The following is a 17287-nucleotide window of genomic DNA, read 5'->3' as shown; positions in this document are numbered from 1 at the left end:
GGACGGATGAGAGAATCACATTTCTTCCTGTCAGGATCTGTAGAGCACTTCTTAACCACTTCCTTCTTCCCTCCCACTGTTTCCCATGTTGGGGTCCACCCAACACCTGTTCCTCCTGTCCCAGGACCTGGGCTGTCTCTGAGTCATCTGGTACCTTCCGTGCCTTGCTGGGGCCACCGAAACTCAAGGGACCTCACCTTACAGGCATCTCAGTCTCTAAGATCAGAGGACCTCTCCCTTACCTCAGTTGCTAAGTTTACGCAAAGAAGCCCTCTGAAATTTAAGGGGAATGTTTTGGTTTCTTGGTCAGATCCATCCCCATCCAATTCCATCTCTATACCACATCTCCATTCTCATTGGCTGATCCAACAACCAGACATTCCAACTCCATCCCCTCCCCTCTCCTCCCCTAAATTGGCTTTGAGCTTTTTGCCCTGAAAATTTGGGACGAGGGGGGTTCTTATCTTCTCCCTGATACTGTCTCTGTGCAAATATTCCCATGCTAGGGGCTAAATGCGACTTCCCAGGTGGTGCTTGTGGTAAAGAATCCGCCTGCCAATGCAGGAGACACGGGTTTGATCCCGGGATCAGGAAGATCCCCTGGAGGAGGAGATGGCAACCCACTTCAGTATTCTTGCCTGGAGAATCCCACAGACAGAGGAGCCTGGCATGCTACAGTCCATGGGGTCACAGAGAGTCGGACATAACTGAGCGCATAGAACAGGGGCTGTTATACACAGAATCCAAGCAAAGCTAACAGAAGTCTGGGTGTCTCCTCCCCTGAGCCTGGACTTTAGAGTGGTAACACAAGTGGAACACATGCACAATAGAAGTTTTCTAACCTACACAGGTTATTTTGTTTTCTCTTTCCAACATCAGTTTATTGAGCATCAGTTGTATGGCAAGCTCACTACTGCGTGCTGAGAACACAGTGGTGACCACAAGGCCCCTGCCCCGCACCCCTACAGAGCCCACGGAAGACTGGGGCACAGCGTTTGAGCAGAGTCTACACAGCTCTCTTCCACCATTTCCTCACCCCTATTAGCACACCCAGGAAACGCCAATGAGGCATATCAGTTGAACTTATTATGCAAGAATCAGAGTGAAGAAGGTGGGAACTCGAAAACTCGATTCATTTTCAAAGGCAATTCACCCATTCCTTTAGTCACATCATAAGTGTTTATTGAGCTGTGTGCCATGCCAGGTACTGGAGATGAATCAGACTAGGCTCTACCCTCAAGGAGCTGCTAGTCTGGTCCAGGAGACAGGCAAGCCTTACATTCTTGTCATTCAGGTCCCTGCTCAAAGTCACTTCCTCAAGGAGGCCTTCCAGGATTTCCCTGGCTGAAAGCTTCTCCCCACTGTAAACCTCCGCACTGGTCACTAATCCATCGCTCTGTGTATTTCTTTGGCAGCACTTGTTATAGCAAAAATGATCTCAGTATCTGTTTACTCCATGATGGTCTGTCTCCTTCCCCTCACCCAGTCAATTCAGGCAAGGACTCTGATTTATTCACTGTGGTTTTCTAAGCACCTAGTCTGATGCCTGACGCACACAAGGCATTCAATGCATTGCCAAATTAACAAATAACACAAAATGATCAATGCTGTAACAGAAGAAGGCCCAGGGTTTCCCAAGAGGGCCTGAAGACTCCTTCTGAAGGAATCAGGGAAGGCTTCTCAGATGAGGGGACATATGCATGGGGTTTTAAGGGATAAGTAGGAGTTCACAAGTAGAGAAGGAAATATATTTCTGTAACTCACTGTGTGACTTGAGCAAAATACTTGAATGCTATCTCTACCTCAGCTATCTCCACTGTGAAATAGAGATTAGTTAGACTCTTGTGAGAATGTAGTGAGAAAACATATATGAAATGTTGACCCAACTGCCAGCAAAGAATAAATAGTCAAAAAAAGCTAGCTATCAAAATATTCTTTAAAGCAGTTAGTATGGCACTTAGCACAGAGCGGGTGTTCAGTCTCTGGTCTCAAGGACCTCCCAGTCTGCAGAGAATATAAGGCAACTGTAGTCATGGATGATCTGTATTAGGACGGAGGCAGTGCAGGGCTCTGTAGAAGGGGGACAGGCATGTTTATTGAAAGCCTACCACTGTTGTGCTTCATATGTGTTAATCCTCCCACAAACCCCAGTTATTATTGCTACTTAGTAGATGGAGCAACTGAGAGAGGTTCAGTGACTTGCCCAAGATCACACACTTAACAATTACACAGCACTGAGGTTTGGACCCAAATGGTCCAGTTCCAGAGTCCATGCTCCAAACCACTACATCCTGGTGAGGTGTACATATTCAAGGGAGCCCAGACCCAGCTTGATTGTAAGTCTTACAGCAACAGAAAGCAGAAGGGCCAGGGTGGAAGTGCCCAGTGTGGAAAAGATGTACTCTGCCTGGAGGAATCAGAGAAGACTTCCTGGAGGAGGGGGCATTTAGGTTGGGTCGTGAAGGATGAGTAGGAGTTCACTACTAAGAAGGATATGGAGAAAGACATTCACTCATTCAATTAACATCTCCTGAGGCCTCCCATGAGCCCACCCTTGAACAGGGTGATGCGAGAAACACAGAGATGAGTCAGATCTGGGCTTGGCCCTCAAGGGACTGCTCATCTGGTGAGAAGGAGGGATGGGGAGAGAAGCAGGGGAGATGGGGTGATACGAAGGACACTGGAAAGAAGGAGATGGGTAGAAAAGAAACAAGACCATGTTCTCAGGACTCAGCCAAGATCTGGTGGTATTAATGGGGAAAGTGCTTAGTACCAGCTAGGTTGGACGCCTGGATCCTTGGGGTGGTAGAGATGTGGAAACGGAAGTAGGTTATGACAAGAGTAGGTTAACCCAGATGGGATCATATTTCTCAACCTCCTGGGAGAGGCCTTTATCCTCGTGGGAAGGGGCCCAAGCCCCGGTGCCAGGGAGGGTTCTGTGGGTGTGCAGCTCCCTTTGTGGTCTCTGCCATTCCAGACAGCATTTCTGACTCTTTTTCTTTTTCTCGCTGCATTCTTCAGTGTCTTTGTCTCTCCCTGGTTTTTTTTTTTTCTTTCTCCCTCTTTCCCTACCTCACCCCCATCCTGCCGGCTAGTTCGCCTTCTTCCATCTGAGTCCTGATTCTTTCTCCCACTCCTAGCCTGATTCCCTGGAGGTCTTGCTAGGTAACACTCCAGTCTGCCGAGTGCGTTGGTCCCAGCCCACTACAACTTCATTCAAAATGAACTTGCTTCCACCCTAGGACTCCACCTTAGGGATCTTCCTCCTTTCTCTCTTCCTCCTCCAGGCCACAGAATATCCTGTAACCGGATGCTGCCACCCCGAAGTCAGGGCGAATCAGGGCTGCCCTCTCCGGAGAACCCACCTGAGGAGGACTGTCTCACCCACGGCCCCTCCCCCACTGCGCCAGACCCCCTGATGCTGCCGGCCCCTGGCTCATCCTGACAAAGGGTCTACCGGTGCAGTCTGACTCCCCATGGCCCCCAGTCAAGGCCTCTGGGCTTCCCCCTCCTCCCCAGGACATGTCCCAACCCAGATTAATCATGGGGCGGCCCCAAGGAGGAAGACAGTATGGCTTACCATAAAGAAGCAGGGACACTGAGCACAGGCTTGGAGATCCAGGCACCCCAGAGGTCATGAGGCTGGGATTCCTCTGTGTTCTGCTCTCGCTCCTGGAAGGTGAGGTTCCCACCACCATGCTCCCCTCCATGGCCCCCCACCGGGACCCTTCCATCAGGCCCTCTGTCTAGCCTCTCTCCCCGAGCCCTCACACCTGGCTCTCTGATAACCCTTCTACCTCCTATCCCCACCCCAGGGCAGGGCTGGGCAGACACCCGAGCCATTGGGGCCAAGGAATGTCGCCCCAACTCGCAGCCCTGGCAGGCCGGGCTGTTCTACCTCACCCACCTCTTCTGCGGGGCGACCCTCATCAGTGACCGCTGGCTGCTCACAGCTGCCCACTGCCGCAAACGGTGAGTGACCTGGACCGGGCTGGAGGTCAGGAAAGAGAGAGAGGGCCGGGGACCTCTGTAGAGGAGGGAGGGAGCCGTGGGCAGGAAGGACCGAGCCTCCACTTCTACTCCCCAAAGTTCAACTCCTAGAATGACGGAGAGTCAGCTCTAAATTCTAGCATCCTAGAGAAGCTGGTCCTCAGGGTGTAGATTTTGAAACTTCGACTCTTAGATGAGCTTCCCTGATGGCTCACACCTCCTGCCTGCAAAGCAGGAGACCTGGTTCGATCCCTGGGTCGGGAAGATCCCCTGGAGAAGGGAAGGCAACCCACTCCAGTATTCTTGCCTGGAAAATTCCATAGACAGAGGAGCCTGGTGGGCTATAATCCATGGGGTCGCAGAGTTGGACATTACTGATCATCTTCACTCACTCAGACTCCTAGATGCCTAGACTCTGACCTGGAAAAATCCAGAGCTGTACATTCCTAAAATCTTACATCTAGGATATTTTACACTAATGTAAGTAAGCAATTACATTAGTAATGTTGCTGAATTGGAGAAACATAGATTCAGGGACAGGTAGAATCTGAGTAGTCTAGAGCAGCACTAACCAATGGAAATAGAACCCTAACCACATAGGAAAGCTTAAGTTTTCTAGCAGACACACCAAAAAGGCAAAAAAAAAAAAAAAAAAAAGTAAAATTAATTTTAATAGCAGATTTAACTTGCCATACTCAAAATGTTATTTCAACATGTAATCAGTTTTAAACACTTCTGAATGACATAGTTTAGTCTTTTTTTTTTTTTTTAATACTAAGCCTTTGAAACCAGGCTTGCATTTTACAAGTATGTTGCATCTCCATTTGGACTAGCCACATTTAAGTGCTCAATCACTGTGTCAGATAGCGCAACCCTAGAATCTTGGGTTCAAAGTGCTCTAGCTAGGATCATTGAGTAGAGAAGCTCATAGTCTGAGAATTTCTGAATTACAGTGTCCTAGAATACTGTGGTTTGTTGAATTCTAGGATCTTGAACCAAGAGAATTCTAGATTATATTCGTACATGTCTAGAATCTGGTGGATTTACTATTCCCGCATACTACCATTCAAGATTTCTAAAATTCCCAAAGTGTTAACCAAGAGAATTCGAGAGTTTCAAACTATTTGAAACCTAAATTCTTACATTTCTAAAAATCAAAGATTTCTAGATTTCTAGAAAGATGAAATTCTAGTTTTACTGTCCCAGAATGTTAGAACCCTAGGTTTTCATGCCCTAGATTTAATTCAGATAATTTAAAAATCCTAGACTTTTTGATTCAGGGAAATCAAAAACATTAGAATCTCAAATTCTTAAGATACTAGAGCTTGAGCCTCATAGAATTCTAAAATTGTGGGTTTCCAGGGTGTTAGAACCTTAGAATTTTAGAATCTTAGATTCTGGGCATTCTAATAGAATTCTAGAATCTACCTGATGCAGAAATCCTTTTTATATTATCTGGGGAAAGGGGCCATCACTCCTGTTGGATATTTTCCCTCGAGAAATGAAGCATAGGGACTACCCAGGCTGCTCTGTGAGAATTTCCCATCATACACCACTCTGTTAGCTCAGGCCTGTACATCAGGCTAGGAAAACAGTGGCCACATTTCAGTAGCAAAGACAGAGGAGAGAAACAGACATACGGAGGTGCAGGAGATTCAGGAGCAGGGACAAGCCGGGGCTGTGGGGTCGGGTTGGGCTGATTTCCCAGGCCCAGAAACCATGGCAACAGTGTGACAGAGAGGGAAAAGACAGAGCTAACACCTTGCAGTCTTCAAACCCTGAGTTCTCAGTCGTTAGCCTGGTCCCTAGTGTCAGAGGCCAGGGGTTGGGGGATGGACATGTAGACACCCTGAGGGTCCCTGACTGCCCAGGGCATGAACCCAGAGCAGAGCAAGTGGGCTCTGCCACCGCAGGAAGAGGGTTTGAGACTGGATTTCAGGAAGAAGTGCATTGAGAGATGAGGGATGTAGCAGACAGGAAAAGTCTGAGGCCACGAATGAGCCTAGCTTGGGGATTTTCCATATCCCACCCTTTCCACGTACACACACACACGGAAAGACACAGCGCCACACCCCACAGAAGCCACCAGACCTGTGGGTGCAGGTTGTAGGGCTGTCGTGGGGTGATAGGCGGAGGCCTCACCTGCCTCCATGGTTCCAGGGGACCCAGGTCACCACTGAGGCTCCAGGTGGGGCAGAGAGGAAGGTGGTTCACTTGACATGGGGCTAAGAAGAGGTGTGAGCTTTGGGGGAGAGCTGCGAAGGTAGAGGCAAACAAAGGGGTGGAGTGGGAGGCAGGGGCCCAGAGAGGGTGTGTGCCTGGCTTAAAGTCACACAGCACTGTGGGTTACGTAGAGATGACAAGGGCCCAGAGAGGGTGTGTGGCTTGTGGAGGGTCACCCAGCATCCCGGTGGCCAGAATAAAGAGGATCGGGGCCCAGAAGACACCTCGCCTTCTCTCACCTTGACCTCTGACACCTGTCCAACAGGTATCTGTGGGTCCGCCTCGGGGAGCACCACCTCTGGAAATGGGAGGGTCCAGAGCAGCTGTTCCGGGCCACAGACTTCTTCCCTCACCCTGGGTTCAACCAGGACCTCACCGCCCAGGACCACAACGATGACATCATGTTGGTCCGTCTGCCCCGGAAGGCGCATCTAGGCCCTGCCGTGCAGCCCCTCAACCTCAGCCAGACCTGCGTCTCCCCCGGCACCGAGTGCCTCATCTCAGGCTGGGGGGCCGTGTCTAGTCCTAAGGGTACAGCCTCACCCGCCGCAGACACCCTGATGTCTCATGCCGGGGGTCTGAAACCCCTCTCTGTCTCTGTCTCTGCTTTTCCATCTCTATGTTATGTCTATCATCTATCTATGCATCCATATATTTCATCAGATCTAAATGCTATGAATGATAAGATGCACCATTATCTTACAACCCACTAAGAATGAGAAAAAGAAAAACAGGTTTCAGTTATCCTTTTCTTACAAGATACACGGAAGTACGTATAGCTAAAAGGACACATTTGCAATTGTTTTCACTTATCTTCTTTTTTAAACAATTTTATTCCTTCTTATTTATTTTTGGTTTTTGTTGCTGTGCCAGGGTTTTCTCTAGTTGTGGCAAGCTGGGGCTCCTCTCTAGTTGTGGTGTGCAGACTTCTCTTGTTGCGGAGCACAGGCTCTGGGGTACATGGGTTCAGTGACTGCGGCTCTCAGGCTCTAGAGAGCCAGCTCAGAAGTTGTAGTGCACGGGCTTAGTTGCTCCGCGACAAATGGAATCTTCCCAGAGCAGGGATCGAACCCATGTTCCCTGCACTGGCAGATGGATTCATAACCACTGGATCACCAGGGAAGTCTCCATCCATCCCTGTATGACACTATTTACTGGAAGGCACATCCTGATTTCAGAGATGTTTACATGTGAAAATACATGCATCTCAGAACTGAAATAAGGTCTATGTCACTCAGTCAGAAATCAGCACATCCATTAGTCAAATTTGGCTTCCCACGGCAGTGCTGGCTTTCAAAGTGCCATGAAAATAAACAAAAACAAAAACATCAGTTTGTGGCTGCCAACAGTTAAAACCTGAGCAATGTGATACAAAAGCCAAGTTTATTGATTTGCTTGAAAAATTCAAAACTGACAATGCTGGGTCCGTATTTCTAAAATAACGACCACTGTTGGGCAGAATTTGGCACAATTCAGTGGAGGCTGTGCCCTTCAGCCAACACACGGGTTCTTTGGTTCACTGCATCTCACCCCCAAGGACCGCTGTTTCCCTAGACAGCCCCTCCCCCACTTCCCCATCTCTATCTAGTCTTTATCTCAGTCTCTGCCAACGGCTATCTCACTGTAAGCGTCTCCTCCCCTTGATCTCACTCCTTTCTCCCTGGATGTCTCTTGGTCTGTTTCTTCATTTATTTAAAAAATTTTTTATTGTATTTGTTTCTGTCGCTGCATGCAGGCGTTCTCTGGTTTCAGAGAGCGGGGAGTTACCCTGCAGCTGTGATGCTCAGGCTTCTATTTGTGGTGGCTGACCCAGGCAGAGCACGGGCTCTAGAGAACGTGGCCTTCATAGTTGCAGCATGTGGGATCTGGCTCCCTGAGCAGGGATCGAACCTGGGCCCCCTGCATTGGGAATGCGGAGTCTTAGCCAACTGGACCAGCGGGAATTCCCATCTTTGAGTCTGTTTCTCCCTGTTTCTTCGCTGCCTCCTCTGAGAGTTCTCTCTCCCCTCCAGTGGTCTCTGTCTCCCACCATGGTCCCTCTTTTTCCCCTGTGTGGGTTTTATACCTATCTCTTCTCATCTCTCAGCCCTCTGCATCTTTGTCTGCCTCTGCGGCCTTCTCCCCTTCGTCCCCATCTGTCTCTCCTCCGCGCTGTGATTCTGTTGCTTTGTCACTTGTTCCTGTCTTGGAGATTCTGGAGAGTCTCGTGCTGTGGGGCGGTGGGTGCTTCGGAAAGCGGGGGGAGGGGGAGTGCTGAGTTGCGGGGAGACAGCTGCTGACCTTTAACCGACCTGCTTTCCCAACAGTGGAGTACCCCCTGACGCTGCAGTGTGCCAACATCAGAATCCTGGAGCCCCGGCTCTGCCGTCGGGCGTACCCAGGCCACATCTCCGATAGCATGCTCTGCGCTGGCCTGTGGGAGGGGGGCCGGGGCTCCTGCCAGGTGAGACCTGGGAAGGACGGGGGTGGGTGTCCTTCAGCAACTCCGGGGTCCTGGGGGAGAAGGTAGTTGGAGCCCCAGACTTCCTAGAACAGAACACGGAAGGATCTGGGATACCTGGGTCCTGGTAAGGGATGGGGAGGTGGGGAACCAGTCCTGCCAGGATTCCTGGACCTAAAAGAGGAGGGGACTAGGGGTTGGACTCTATGTCCTGGGAGAAGAGGGGTTAGGATCCACAATGCAAGGTCCTAGGGGGAGGTGGGGGCCATGAGATTTTACTCCTGCATCTATGGCCTTCCCAGGTGGTTCAGCGGTAAAGAATCCACCTGCCAATGCAGGAGACACAGGGGACGTGGGTTCCATCCCTGGGTTGGGAAGATCTCCTGCAGGAGGAAATGGCAACCCGCTCCAGTATTCTTGCTGGGAAAATTCTATGGCCAGAGGAGCCTGGCGGGCTACAGTCCATGGGGTCACAAAGCAATTGGACACGACTGAGCCCACACAGGTGGACTGAGGGAGGAGGGACTGGAGACCCAGACACCTCGGTTCTGGAGAAGGGAACTGGAAGCTTCCTCGGAGGAAGAAAATGCCTTGTGTCAGGTCCTGAGTAGACCGGCCTAACCGTTTCTCTGCTCTTTTTACACGTGCAGGGTGACTCTGGGGGTCCCTTGGTTTGCAATGGGACCCTGGCAGGTGTGGTGTCCGGAGGCTCGGAACCCTGCTCCAGACCCCGGCGCCCTGCGGTCTATACAAGCGTGTGCCACTACCTGGACTGGATTCAAGAAACCATGGAGAACAACTGAGCCCTCGCGCCTTGGACGACCAGGAGAGGAGGGTGGGCGCAGGGCAGGCGGATTTGCAAGACTCCAGTCTCGACGGTCTTTGCCCCTGGCCTCAGTTGACCTGGAGACGCCTTCTGTATATTCAAGTTCCCAGTTTCTGGATATTCAGACCTGGGGTGCCCCGTGAACTGTATCGCTGCCTCCCAGTTGAAAGGAGCGGGGAGACACCTCCGTCCCTCTTGGCCGCATCTCTGAGTCACCAGGAACCGGCACCGCTCCCATAGAATAGCGCCCCCTGCGGTCTACCTCGGGAAAGACATCCACTAAATAGCTTCTCTAGGCGCTTCCCTAGTGGGAAGAGAAGCCGCCTGTCAATGCAGGAGACGTGGGTTAGATCCTTGGTCTGGGAAGAAGAATCCCACGTGCCCGGGATTAACTAAGTCCCGGAGCCACAACAACTGCGCCTGCGCTCTGGAGTCCAGGGCCTGCAACTGCTGAGCCCACCGCGCCCGCCGCAGCCACGGAAGCTGGGGCGCCGACAGCCGGGGCTCCACAACAGGAGAAAAGCCCAGGCAGCAAAGAGAACCCAGCACAGACCCAAATAAATAAGTTAATTAATAAACAGCGTCTCCCTCCAGAGTGAGATTTCCCCTTACGGCCCCAGCTCCTTTGTCAGCGACCCCGCCTTACTGGAGGGTCCCTTCCCCCAAGTGGAACTCAGGCAGTGGGTCAGTCTCTGCCTACTCCCCGCATCCCGCACCATGGCCCCTTCCTGGGCATGTCCAGGGTGTTCATCTTGGCGGGGACCAACCGAGAGGAGAGAAGTTGGGAGAAGGGCTCAGTCCCGCCCAATCTAAGGGATAATTTTGCATTAAACGTGCGGAGTCCTGCCTTCCTTCTGCCGGTTTTGTAGGATAAAAGATGGGCATCGGGTGCGCGATAGAGGGTAGAGAGGGAACACGGCCGCTGCGTTGCAATTCCCCATAAGCCCGGAGTAGGTCCTGCCTAGGTCTGTCTGCATCAGCCCTATTGCAGCAAGGCTCCTGGGCTCTGCTTGGGCCGGTCCCGTCGCCCCCAGCGGAAGGGGAAACCAGGTCACAGCGCCTCCCAAACCTGCCTTCCCGGAATCTGGACCTCGCAGGGGGCCGCCAGAGGGCGGGGCGTCCCGCCCTCAGAAGTTGGGACCCAGAAGACGGTCTTGTCTTCCATTCGGGTTTTTGGCAGCCCCCTCCTCCCACAAAAACCGAGGCTCCGAATTTCTCCTTCCAAAAAAAAAAAAAAAAAAAAAAACACAACCTTAAGAATTCCGCCTCCAGCCCCTTCTTCCTCAGACCTCAAATCCAGGCCTCCATCCCCCTCCTCCCTCTGACCCAGGGGTCCAGACCCCCAGCCCCCTTCTCCCTCAGACCCAGGAGCCCAGGACCCCAGCCCCCCCCCTCCCTCAGCTCCAGAAGTCTGGGCACCCATTCCTTTCTGTTTCAGACCCAGGAGTCACAGTACTAAGCTCCTTTTCTCCAAGACCTCAAGAGCTGGAGATTCCAACCCCTGCTCCCTCTAGATTTCCCGTTCAGCCCCCCAGCCTCTCCTCAGCCATACCCAGGGTTCCAGTTTCTCAGTGCTCTGCCGGCTCCCGGGTGGGAGGAGTCGGATCAGGAGGCGGGCTGTTCCGGTTAAAAGGCTCCAGGATCTTGTACCAGGCACGCAGTGCTGAAGCACTGGGAGCTCTTCCTCTGGGCCCGAATCAGTAGGTGACCCCGCCCCCTGAATTCTATAAGGTGAGATGCCAAAGTTCTCAGGCACAGGGTATCAGACCCCTGCCCCCTCCCCCAGAACCTCAGATCCCTTCTTCCTTGGAGACCCAGCAACCAGCACCCCAGCCCCATGCTCTCCAGGACTTGGGAGTCTCAGCTGCCAGCTGGTTCTTCCTTCAGACCCAGGAGTCGGAGACCCTGACTCCCTCCTTCCTTGGAATGTGGGAATCCAACAACCCCATGGGCTCCCAGCAACTCAGATTCAGCAATCTGGAGCCCCATTTCATTCTTCAGACCTGAGACCTGGTCCTCAGCTCCTGCTTCCTGCAAGACCCAGAAGAATGGTTTAGGGTCTTGTTTCTCCCCACCTCAACCCCGAGATCACTAGGGTTTTGGTCTCCTCCTTCCTCCTCCGCTCAGTCCTGTCCCCTCATCTCCTAGGCCCCACCATGGGATGTCCCTCACCTGCTGCAGTCTTGATCTGGATGGTCCTGCTCTTGCTGCTGGAATCCCGGGCAGGTGAGCGGGACCGGAAGGCATCGGTGGAGCACGTGAGCCTGGGGGGACACCGTCATGGTGGCTGCGTGGGTGCCTGTGGCAGCGTGTGGGGAGATGGGGAGTGTGAGATGACATGCGGGAGCTCCCGTGGGGTTTCCAGAGGGTGGAGGCCTGGTACACGTGGCGGCAGCTAGGAATGTGTTAGTCTCTGCTGGGTATTGCAGGAGCGCACCAAAGCCAGCGGGGCTGCCTGCCGAGGGGCGCAGACATTCACACGAGTCTCCGGGGCGGGTGCACGCAGGCTCAGGTGTGTGACTCTGTGTCTGGTGACTCATGGCCTTCCACGAGGGTACGTGTGCATCTGTGCAGCAGCACGTGCAAGCTGGGCGGCAGACGCCGGAGGAGGGTGTGTGCGTGTGTATCCGTTTGAACCCACCGTGTTTTCCTGCCCCAAACTTCTCCCTCCTGCCTCCAGGACACTTGAGGGCACAGGAAAGCAAGGTGCTGGAAGGCAAGGAGTGCAAGCCCCACTCTCAGCCATGGCAGACGGCCTTGTTCCAGGGCGTCCGGCTCGTCTGCGGGGGTGTTCTCATAGCGGACAACTGGGTTCTTACAGCAGCCCACTGTCAAAAAAAGTGAGTGGATTCCTGCCGCAGAGGTGGTGGAGAAAGAGCGGGTTGGGGCTTCGCTTCAGGAAGGGTGAGCTGGGGACCGGGTCTCTGAGAATGGAAGTCTGAGAGGAGAGGGGACTTGGGTCTCAGAGAGGAGGGGGCTGGGAGCCCGGATCCCTGCCCGGGTGCCCAACCACCCCCATCATCACAGGAAATACACGGTCCGCGTGGGAGAGCACAGCCTGAAGAATAAGGATGAGTCAGAACAAGAGAGGGCCGTGGCTCAGTCCATCCCGCACCCCTGCTACAACAACAGCAACAACGACCACAGCTACGACGTGATGCTCATTCAGCTACGTGGTCGGGTATCCCTGGGGCCCAAAGTGAAGCCCATCAAGCTGGCGGATCACTGCCCTCAAGTTGGCCAGAAGTGCACCATCTCAGGCTGGGGCACTGTCACCAGCCCCCTAGGTAGTGGGAGGGAGAGGAGGAGCTGGTTGGCCCAGTGGACCCCAAGCCATTGGCGACGCTTTGCCTCTAGAGCAGATGAGGAAGGGAACGTGACTGTGAGGTTGACAGTCACGGGTGGTCCACGTTAGAAACCTTTAAGACCAGAATATTGATAGGCATGATGGGGGAAAAAGGAAACAGATTGCTTAATAGGGCTCAGAAAAGTGGATGGATGAATGAAGAGTGGATGAGTGAATGCATGCCTCCTTTAAGGTGGAGAGTTATGAGACTTTTTGTGGTACAGAAAGTCAAAGTGTTCGTCACTAGTCGAGCCTGACTCTTTGTGACTCCATGGGCTGCAGCCCGCCAGGATCCTGTGTCTGTGGAATTCTCCAGGCGAGAATACTGGAGTGGGTAGCCATTCCCTTCTCCAGGGGATCTTTCTGACCCAGAGATTGAACCCAGGATTCCTGCATTGACAGGCAGATTCTTTATCGTCTGAACCACCAGGGAAGCCCTATTTTGTTATTCAGAGTTTTACGTAATCTTCACAACAGACTTGGGATACAGGGACTCAGTGACCAGGAAAACAGGCTCCCTCTTCTCCATCTTGAACCCAAGATCCTGGCCCCAGATCCCATCACACTCAGGAGTCCAGGTCTTTTCTCCCCCAGGACACTCGGTCTAGATACCCAGCTCCCTCCTCTTTCTTGACTCAAGTCTGGACTCCACTGAGGTCCTCCCTCTGGGACTTCAGAGTTCAGTGAGGCCTTTGCCCTGCTTCACAATGAAGAGATTGGGGCTCAGCTCAGAGGTGATGTGATTTGCTAGGAAAGCAAAAATCAGAATTCATGTCCCTGCCTGTCTGACTCCTAAGAAAACAATGGGCTGCTGTGGAAACCTATCTGCTCATGAATCAGGCAGGTCAGTTCAAATCATGGTTCTGCCCCTTTTCTCTGGGCAAGTCCCTTCCCATCTTTTGACCTCAGTTTGCTCAGCTACAAAATGGGGATAATTATCCAATAGGTTTCTAAGTTCCACGAGGGCTCAGATTATATCTGTTTTCTTCATTGTGTTCTTCTAGTGTTCAGGGTGGTGACTGGGATACAGCATGTGTTTGGTAAACATTTGTTGAAGAAATGCATGGGTGAAGGAATGAATGACTCCCTCCTTCCAAGAGCTCAAGTGAGGATTAAATGAGATTCTGGGCATATATCTTCTGGTACATAGAGGTACCAGGTAGAATTTTTCCCTCTGAAGTCTGTTTTTCAAAGGTTAATAAGAAAAACTAGTTCCACTGCCCATCATCTATTCAGCACTTATTTTGTGAGCATCTGATATGCCCCAGGTATTGTACCATACAAAGCCTTGTGGAGTTACATGCAAGTGGGGGAATAGACAATAAACAAATACATATAAAATGAAATATTAGGTGTAGCCAAGTGCTAGAATGGAATATTACAGGGGTGAGGTGAGAGGAAAGGGAGTAATGGAGATGTGGTGTTGTAGTTAGAATAATCAGGGAAGGCGTCTAGGAAGAGGTGATATTTGGAAGAAGTAGGACTGAGCTGAGATGAAGGACCTGCTGGTCTGGGAATGGGAAGACTGGAAAGATTCAGAGGTGTCACAGAGGGGCGTTTCCAGGCCCCCCAGTCACCCGATCCTTCATTTGAAGTTGACCTCAGGGCAAGAAACAAACAGTAGGGTCCGAAGGTCCTTCTCTGGGTGGAGAAAAAGAAAGAGCAGGGGCCGCGGCTTTCCTGTGATGAGAGGAGAAGGTGCCCTCCTGTGAGATGTCTCAGAAAGCCCTTTGCAGCTGTGGGTGTACAGACGGGAGGTTAGATCCCAACAGGGATGAAGGGAAAGGATTGCTGTCTCTGGCAACTTACAACCTCTGCTCCCTCAGAGAATTTTCCTGACACTCTCAACTGTGCAGAAGTAAAAATCATTCCCCAGGAGCAGTGTGAGAAAGCCTACCCAGGGCAGGTCACGGATAGCATGGTCTGTGCCAGCGACAGTAGTGGGGCTGACACGTGCCAGGTGAGTACCTTCGGGAACTCCCTCTTTTTTTCTTTTTTTTTTTTTTCTTTTTTTTCCATTTATTTTTATTAGTTGGAGGCTAATTACTTTACAATATTGTAGTGGTTTTTGTCATACATTGACATGAATCAGCCATGGATTTACATGTGTTCCCCATCCCGATCCCCCCTCCTACCTCCCTCTCCACCTTCCTCTGGGTTTTCCCAGTGCACCAGGCCTAAGCACTTGTCTCATGCATCCAGCCTGGGCTGGTGATCTGGGAAACTCCCTCTTTTATTTACTTATTTCTGGCTGTGCTGGGTCTCTGTGGCTTTGCTTGGGCTTTTTCTAGTTGCAGCGAACTGGGTGGGGTGTGTGTGTGTTGGGGGGCGGGGGGCGGCGGGCTTCCTCTTTGTTGAGGCGCGCGAGCCTCTCATTGCTCTCTTGCTGCCGAGCGCAGGCTCTAGGCCCGTGAACTCAGTAGTTATGGTGCCTGGGCTTAGTTCCTCTGCAGCATGTGGGATCTTCCCGGGCCAGGGATCAAACCCGAGTCCCCCACATCGGCAGGCAGATTCTTACCCACTGGGCCACCGGGGAAGTCCTGAAACTCCCCTCTTCCCTCGCTCGCCTTGCAGAGACGTGAGGCTTGGCAGTGGGGCGATCCCAAAGAGTCAGCACCCCTGTCTCTACAGAGTGGGAAGCGCATTCAGAGGCTGCACAGCGCGGGAATCAGGATAATTGAATCGTCCTTGCTTTTTCCTTGGGAACGCTTGCCAGCTGGGGAAGGTGCAGGGAGGAGAAAGGAAGTCCATGAAGGATAAGCTCTCTGCCCTCTTTCCCACTGTTAGCACCTGGAGTTTGTGCTGACTTTCCCGATGATCGTAGAGTGAGCTCCCTTTCTCCGGGTCCTGACTGCGTTCCCTAGCATGGCTACCTTCTCCTATGACTGGTTCCTTGGGGAGCAATGCTGTCTTCCCAACTGGCCAGAGGATGGCACCGTTGATTTCAGGGCTCCCTCAATGGGCTCCCCATCCTCAAGATGACACATCTTGGGCTTTGCCACTGATACAGCACTCTCTAGCCTACTGACTGCAAGTTCAGTCCTCAGGGCTCCACTTGGATTTGTCCCCGCCCCCTTTGCTAACGATTGGTCCCTGAAGACAATGCTTCAATGCTCCCTTTCCTATTGGCCAGGAATAGAATCATTCCCTTTCCTATCGACCAAGAATAGAATCATTTCCATGAGTAGATCCTGCTATGGAAGCTAGTCTTTTCCAGATGATTGCCCAGAGGCAATAATATCTCCCCACATACTCCCACCTTTTTCCCTTGGGTGTATGTATATCCGCAAGAACCAGGCTCCTTTCTCCTGTGTTTTGTAACTAGATGATCTCTTCAAGATTGGCCAGGAATTGTTGTTGTTACCGTTCAGTCTCTCAGCCGTGTCCCACTCTTTGCGACCCCATGGACTGCAGCACGCCAGGCTCCCCTGTCCTTCACTATCTCCCAGAGCTTGCTCAAACTCATGTCCATTGAGCCAGTGATGCCATCCAACCATCTCATCCTCTGTCGTCCCCTTCTAACCTGATGTCGGTCTTTCCCAGCATCAGGGTCTTTTCCAGTGAGTTGGCTCTTTGCATCAGGTGGCCAAAATATGGATGAGCTCAGTCTCCCTGATGCAATTGCTACTCTCTGCTCTCTGGATTAGACCCTCCAGAGAGCGATCTCTTCCCCCGTTGATCAGGATTTCCTCCATTGCCCTTAGACATCCTGTCTGTATCCCCACACATGGAGGCCCCACCCTTCTCTCTCACCATTGGTCCCAGGATACAAAGATCCTATGCCTGGGGAACCAATCCCGTGACAGAGATGGTAGGAAATGCTGGTGTGTGTGTTTCCCTTAGTTGCTCAGTCCGTCTGACTCTTTGTGATCCCATGGGCTGTAGCCCCACCAGGCTCCTCTGTCCAGGGGATTCACCAGGCAAGCATGCTGGAGTGGGTAGCCATCCCCTTCTCCAGGGGATCTTCCAGATCCAGGAATGGAACCCAGGTCTCCTGAATTGTGGGCAGATTCTTTACCATCTGAGTCACCAGGGAAGCCCAGGAAATGCTGGTAATAGTTGAGCAACTTAGGTGAAAATCTTCTATTCTCCCCTTCTAGGGAGATTCTGGGGGCCCACTGGTATGCAATGGCGTTCTCCAGGGCATCACATCGTGGGGATCAGACCCCTGTGGGCGGCCTGAGAAACCTGGTGTCTACAGCAAAGTCTGCCGCTCCCTGGACTGGATTAAGAAGACCATAGGTGGCAGGGGCTGATCCCACGACAAGCTCTAAATCTCCCTCAATAAACTCACGACATCAGCCTGGCTCTCTGCCTGTCTGTGCTTTGGCCCTCCTGGGAGGGGTGGAGGGGCAGAGGATCTGCACCCCGGAAATGGAGAGATGAGAATCCCCATGGTCACTCTGCCCATCACCACTGTCCAAAATTGTTCCCCTCCTTTTTTCTGGGAGGACTTGGAGAA

General features: G+C 52.1%; 2 protein-coding genes across 2 annotated transcripts; both read left to right on the top strand.

The window, feature by feature from the left end:
* The first annotated feature begins 3636 nt into the window (after nt 1-3636).
* KLK9 (kallikrein related peptidase 9) lies at nt 3637-9456 on the top strand. The gene is made up of 5 exons (XM_065926625.1): nt 3637-3679; nt 3816-3972; nt 6479-6744; nt 8520-8656; nt 9304-9456. Exons 1-5 carry the CDS (start codon nt 3637-3639, stop codon nt 9454-9456), a joined length of 756 nt encoding a protein of 251 aa, XP_065782697.1.
* Nucleotides 9457-11635: 2179 nt separating this feature from the next.
* Nucleotides 11636-17081, top strand: KLK8 (kallikrein related peptidase 8). The gene is made up of 5 exons (XM_065926622.1): nt 11636-11705; nt 12160-12319; nt 12507-12766; nt 14652-14785; nt 16926-17081. Exons 1-5 carry the CDS (start codon nt 11636-11638, stop codon nt 17079-17081), a joined length of 780 nt encoding a protein of 259 aa, XP_065782694.1.
* The last annotated feature ends 206 nt before the right edge of the window (nt 17082-17287 follow it).

The sequence above is a fragment of the Muntiacus reevesi genome, chromosome 2, assembly GCF_963930625.1.
Source record: "Muntiacus reevesi chromosome 2, mMunRee1.1, whole genome shotgun sequence".
NCBI lineage: Eukaryota > Metazoa > Chordata > Mammalia > Artiodactyla > Cervidae > Muntiacus > Muntiacus reevesi.
This window is presented reverse-complemented; position numbering and strand designations above follow the sequence as displayed.

What these genes read in the sequence shown, in the direction of transcription:
- KLK9 (XM_065926625.1), top strand. Translation starts at nt 3,637, where the DNA reads ATGAGGCTGGGATTCCTCTGTGTTCTGCTCTCGCTCCTGGAAG. An exon ending in TCTGCTCTCGCTCCTGGAAG is followed by an intron (nt 3,680 to 3,815) that starts GTGAGGTTCCCA and finishes TCCCCACCCCAG; the next exon opens with GGCAGGGCTGGGCAGACACC. An exon ending in GCTGCCCACTGCCGCAAACG is followed by an intron (nt 3,973 to 6,478) that starts GTGAGTGACCTG and finishes CCTGTCCAACAG; the next exon opens with GTATCTGTGGGTCCGCCTCG.
- KLK8 (XM_065926622.1), top strand. Translation starts at nt 11,636, where the DNA reads ATGGGATGTCCCTCACCTGCTGCAGTCTTGATCTGGATGGTCCTGCTC. An exon ending in GCAGCCCACTGTCAAAAAAA is followed by an intron (nt 12,320 to 12,506) that starts GTGAGTGGATTC and finishes CCATCATCACAG; the next exon opens with GAAATACACGGTCCGCGTGG. An exon ending in CACTGTCACCAGCCCCCTAG is followed by an intron (nt 12,767 to 14,651) that starts GTAGTGGGAGGG and finishes CTGCTCCCTCAG; the next exon opens with AGAATTTTCCTGACACTCTC.